Source organism: Sorex fumeus, unplaced genomic scaffold (assembly GCF_029834395.1).
Source record: "Sorex fumeus unplaced genomic scaffold, SorFum_2.1 ptg000008l, whole genome shotgun sequence".
NCBI lineage: Eukaryota > Metazoa > Chordata > Mammalia > Eulipotyphla > Soricidae > Sorex > Sorex fumeus.
The window spans coordinates 79,718,272-79,724,271 of NW_026606065.1; the positions used below are offsets into that span (position 1 = coordinate 79,718,272).

A 6,000-nucleotide genomic window follows, 5' to 3' on the forward strand; every position below is an offset into this window, starting at 1 on the left:
AATATAGCCATGTCCAAGGCCTTTCTAGAACACTCTGAATTCACCACAACTTATTAATTGAGGCAAGGCTGGAGAGACTAGATGTAATGGTTGAGAGACTAGAAAAAGAGAGGGTTTGAGGTGCAGCAGATCTAGTGATTGGAGATGTCATAACATTGTCTTTGGAAGGTCTTTTCAGAACCCAACACTCCATCTGACAGTGTAGAAAGGCCTTCACTGAGGAAACAGGAAGATATGTTCCTTAAGCAAGAGTCTAGACATAGTCTATTACTGACTTTAGGCTTCAACACGCCGCTGACTAGATATGAAGCAGAGCCAGTTGGACTTTCCCTAGAAAAAGTGGACTTCGGATTGAGAAAGGCACTATTGCAAGTAAAAGGAATGTTTGCTGTAAGGTCTTTTCACAGCCAAAGAGATACCCTGTGGAAGAAGATTCTCTTGACTGGTGACAAACTGGGACCAGATAATAAATGTGTAAAATCAAGCTGTGGCATTATTTTGTAAACAGCTTATTGAACTAGCAAAGTTCTATAGCAGGTGACATACATGGATTGTTATCCTTTACTGGAACGTATTAGACATTTCCCAAAGACAAAATAAAATGTGAGAAAGTTGCAGGATATATGTATCCTTGATGGTCTTATTAAATAATCTTAAAGGAGAGGCAATTGAGGGACTTAGTTTAAAAGTTACTGACTTACAAGGCTGTTTTGTAAACCATGAAGAAAGCTTAGCCATCTCGAAACATAGACATCCTTGGAAATAAAATGAATCAAATCAAGGCTGATGGTTGATAGACTAGTGTGTCATCTGTGTACAAGACTATATGACATCTGTTTAATATGTGTGAGATTGGTAGTTTTCCTTTGTAAGAATGTAAGCTTTAAATGTAAGAATCAAAAACAATTTAAATAAAAAAGAGGAGGCAAGGAGACAATGCAAAGGCCTAGTGTGCATGCTTTGCATGCAACAGGCCTGTTTCAGTCACTGGTACTGCCAGCAACTCACCATGAGTATCTCCTGAGCATCGCCAGGTGTGGCCCAAAGTGTGACAAGAAAAAGAATTTAAGTTAGTATGTTCTTGGTGTGTGATTTCCAACAGACTGTATGTAATGTCATTAACATTAAATGTTGATCCTTGCTAGGTTTCGGGTTGGTTGGGAACATTTCTAGATCAACTCTGACTTGTGCTAATGTGGAAAAGCTCTGAGTTGAAAAGTATTGGGTTAAAAGTAGAGACTGAAGCTCAGACACTTGGAAGTGTTTAGACAGTTAAGGCTTCCTTCAGAGCTCAACCTCACCACCTATAGAGTGGGACAGCAAGATCTTTGATTATAGTTCGAGCATCTAAACATTAGTATTTATTTTCTTCTTCCTTTTTAGGAAAAACTATGTCTACCCCATCACATCCTTGAAGAGAAAGGCCTGGTCAAAGTGGGCATTACAGTTCAAGCACTACTAGACGTGTCTGTTACGAAGGCGCTGTTCACATGAGAGCAAGCCTTCTCCTTTGGGTTGGCTCATAAACCCTGGCCCCACCAGAGATCCTGAGATCCTGGACTCTGCTCTCCTCTCCGCATCTGTTCCCTCCCTACCCTCCCATTCACCGCCTCTCAGTTCCCTAATTCCAGTTGCATTGAAGGGAGGACAAAAGGGAAGATTTTCTACCTTCAACTCTGACCTCCGACCTTAGGACATGACAGGTATTTATCTTGAAACCAGTGAAGGAGATGGTGACAAAGGACTGAGCAACACATCAAGGCCTTCTAACAGCCTCCTCATCCCTTCCACACTCACCCACTGCCATTACCGAAACACCAAGCACAACCGTTTTTGCTGCAAGATGCATTTGTTTTATTGAAACCAAACTTATTGTGTATTTAGTGGGGGGGAGGGGCACTCAATCAGGTTTTGACCACCAAATTTTTCAAGAAGTTTCTTGAGACCATTGCCTTTTAAAAAACTATTTTCGACATACAAAAAAATATTTATATAAATATTATTTATTAGTGAGTTTTTATTCATCCTTTGGATGCAAATTGTAAATTAGGAAACTATTTTATTACTGCTTTTTTGTGGTTAAACACTTTATTTTAATATTATAAATATTGAGTTATTTTCCTATCCTCTTTGGTGTGCAGTCATCCTAGATCTCAGTAATCATGTTTTCTGGCATATATAACTCAGAAAAAAAAATTTTAAAACAGGTGCTTCTGTGACAAGAACTGTTTTTCTGGGGAGGCATTACTTATACTTTGTTTTCTGGAACATCGGTCTTATTTATATTTCTGCATTCCATCCAGTTTCCTACATTCCAGCAGCCCTGTTGTCCCATGTTACAATGAACTGATGAAAATTAAGAGAGCACCCCAAAGTTGTTTGTAAATAGTTGTGATGGAAAAAAAGATATATTAAACTTGAAGAAAAAATGTGAACAATTATTTTTTGGATTCATACTTATTTTGCTATGCATAAAACACTCACATTTTAACATGCAGAAGTGTTAGCGTTGTGTGTCTTGAAGTATAATTTTGCACTGTAACTTAGGTAAAGAAAGTCTAGCACCAAAGGAAGATAATAAGGAAATGGTTTAGGAAAATGGAGGTGATGAGAAGTTTCTTGTTAAACCAGAAAGTTTTTTTAAGGGCAGCTTCGAATGAGTGATGAAGAATTCCGTAAAGTACATAGGACCTGGATTAGGAAGTCAGCACTTCCACAAATGCAAGTTTTGAAAGAGGAAGCAATTCTGAGACTGTGAACATGCTTCTTTTACTATAACTTGAGTGGTGTTTTATTTTTTAAGAAATCCATATAACACTGCAAGATTCCTGGTCTCTCTTGTGAAGTCAGAAAGGTGAATAAGGAATTGGTGGGGCAGCTGCACGCAAGCTCCGACCTAAGGAAGCTAAAAGCCAGGTTAAGTAAGTGATGTTTGTGAGGCAGAAGGCACCTGGGAGGGCATACGTTCCAATAAAATAAGAGCCAGCAGTTGAAGGGACCCATGCTGGTCTGAGAGATTCACCTTTGGCTTCACTAAACATCTCACAACTCACCGCTTTCAGGAAGTTCCAAGCATGAGCATTCCCCCTGCAATTACAGAAACTCCAAAGTCTTGTGAATGCTGACTGACTCTGCACCTCTGTGAAAAGCCTTAAGAGCAGCAGCAACCACAACTTGTAAGGTAAATACAAAGGTGGAAAAAAAAAAGACACTGGCAGGATGACACACAGTGTACACAATTCCCAGCCAGAGCCCAGAGGGCATTCTGCTCTGGACAAGATTGGACAGGATATTGAAATCACTTGTTTGGATTGGCAGCTAGCAGTTATTTCCTTTTGAATGTACTGTGCACTTTAACCTAACTTAAAATCTATTTTAATATTTTCCTGTGCTGCACAAATAACTGTTTTGTTAAATAGAATAATGATGTAAAGAAAGAAGGCATTTTTGAACAAAGAGAATATTCATTGTAAGCAATAGTCAAAGGTTGATTTCAGAAATAGAAATTTTGATTGCTTTGTCTTGATGGGCATTCAGAATGCAGTCATGAAATATATATTTTTACGTGTATCTGTATCAAGGGGAAGTGCTGTAATCCTTGTTGCTAGAGAATTTTTTCCTTCAAAAGTAAGATATTTCTTTTAGTATTCATTTTCAGTATTTTCTTAAAGTTGGCTGTATAATACAAAAGGCTTCAATATTTTGTAAAGTGGCTTTTTTTCCCCCTTCTAAATACATACAGTCCTTGTATGGCTAAGACATCATCACTATTCTTGTTACGCTGTTTATATGTGCAATAAAATGTGCATGGCCAGCTGACAATATCCTAAATGGACAGAATGTACATATTGCAAATATCCTTTTTCTTATTTAATAACCATTAAAACTTTGAATTTGTACAAACTGTCTTCTGATTGACTTATCTGCCTGATGTAAAGGATGATTATGGCCACTGATGAAATCAGAGTGTCATTGTGGGAACAAAACCATTCAGTGTGTGCATGTATGTGTGTCTCCATATGTGTATGTAGATTACATAAACAATTAGGGGAATGAAAATATGTATCAAGACATTTTTTTTCTCCCAAAGGAAATCTTACTTGCAACCACAACTCCTAAAGCAGTTGAAAACAGAGTTACTCTGCAGGGTGATGGGAAGGGAGGGGGAGGGGGAGACCAGGAGAACTTCCATCCGTCCCTGGGATGGTGGCTCCAGATAATTCTCCAGGAAGCCTGAGGTACAGTGAGGCCCAAAGGTCTGCATCTGCCTTCTGGAAATCAGACCTGCAGAGTGAAGAGGCACCTTGATCACATGCCCACAAATCTCATTTGATGTTACAGTTTCCGGCACTGCTCCAATCTACCTCTGGCAAAAGAACAGTTGCTTTGAGGAATTCATATGAAAACAATGGTCCAGGCTTCCAATCTTCTTTCCCTAATCACTCCAATGCAATCAAAACCAGGTCAACTGTGAGCGCTTGTAAGATCCAAATCTGCAAGTCAGGAGAATCTATGTGGAGTTCTGAATAGGAATGCTGCCAGATGCTAGGACCAGACCCCACCCCCACCCACCCAAGTCTTTGTCATCTTGGTCTTGTGCACGATGCAGAAGGCCTGGCTTTACAGACTTTCTGCCTTCTGAATTGACTTAGAAGGTCCACATGGGACTGATGATGACAGGTAGAAGCCATGGGAGCAGGAGCACAGAAGAGGGAGTCTGGCAGGGCAGATTTGCATGAAAGTCATCCACTCAGTTCAGTTACATAATCTTGGGTCACACTGATCACAGGTGGGTACCATGCCCAAGACCTGCCAATGGCTACACTCAAGCCTTTCCAAGCCATCTTGGGTGGGTCTGGAGCTCAGAACATCATGGGACTGGTTGTCTAGTCATCTGCCTCCCACAAGACCTCACTTAGTAGAGGTCAGACCCCATCAAGCCTAGTCTCTGGGGAGTATCTGAACTTGGTTTAGCCTCAAACTGGGACTGTTGAGGTGTGTGTAAAGTGGGCTCCAGAATAAACCACACTTGACTCTCCATGCCCTCTGTGACTGATGGGCTAGCCAAAGAGAGAAACAAAAACAAAAAACAAATGGGTGTTTGCATTCCAAGTCCAGGTACAAAAGTTCTGCATTGTTTAAGTTTTATCACAGCTTCTCTGGGTAGGGGTAGAGGAAACTGGGGATGGGGGGAAGAGTACAGCAGAAGTTTTAAACACAGGAGCTGAGTATCTGAAGTGTTCCTCCCTGGCATGGACTTCTAAGCAAGGAGACAGAAGCAGCTTTGGGAATGATCTGCACCCCCTCTCCCACTAAGACAGACACCAGGATGCAGATTTTTCTAGATGTTGCTTAACAAGGGAACTGCAATACCGAGTTGCATTGAATTGTTTTGGAGGTAAGTTCTTGAATGGTGAGAGGGGTATGACATCAGCAGGAGAAGTTTGATAATAACCAATTTGTGAAAAACCCATTAGGTTGGATTTTGAGTGATGAGTCAGATCAGAGGAAATAATTTAAGATTAGTATAAAGCAGGATTACCCTAGAATTCATGTTTAAAAATCAAAATCGCTATTCCAATTGAGATAGCCTCTCTGCACCACAAATATTGTAGACTGTACTGTTCTGTGTTTAAGACAAGAGATGCTCTATATCTGTAAGACCTTTTTTTTTTCATATATCTAAGGAAATGAGTTGTGTGCAATTCTTGAGAATCAATATTAAGAGTGTACTCTATTTGGTTTCTAACTAAAATACTGGGTGGAAGTGTTTTTACTGAAATAATTTCAGAAAAAGACCAAAGTTTTCTGGGGAAAATATTCTACTAACCAGTAATTGCCATAAAGGCAATATGACCTTCAATCTGCCACCTACACTGTCTACTTAGCTCAATGTTACAATTCTAAATGCATGGTTTAGATACACACCAGAATGCTGCAACTCCTATCTTGACAAATAAAAAAACATATTCCCTCATCCAGTTCCCAACTCTGTACTTA

The 6,000-nt window shown here is 39.9% G+C and overlaps 1 protein-coding gene across 2 annotated transcripts in view; it reads left to right on the forward strand.

Annotated features, from left to right (window-relative positions):
• LRCH1 (leucine rich repeats and calponin homology domain containing 1) overlaps positions 1 to 3,992 on the forward strand; it is a 219,602-nt gene extending 215,610 nt beyond the window's left edge. For both annotated transcript variants that reach the window (XM_056109670.1, XM_056109672.1), the window contains one exon: positions 1,384 to 3,992. In XM_056109670.1, coding sequence (XP_055965645.1) covers positions 1,384 to 1,494 — 111 coding nt within the window. In that variant the 3' untranslated portion in view covers positions 1,495 to 3,992. The remainder of the gene's footprint in view (positions 1 to 1,383) is intronic.
• Positions 3,993 to 6,000: the final 2,008 nt, after the last annotated feature.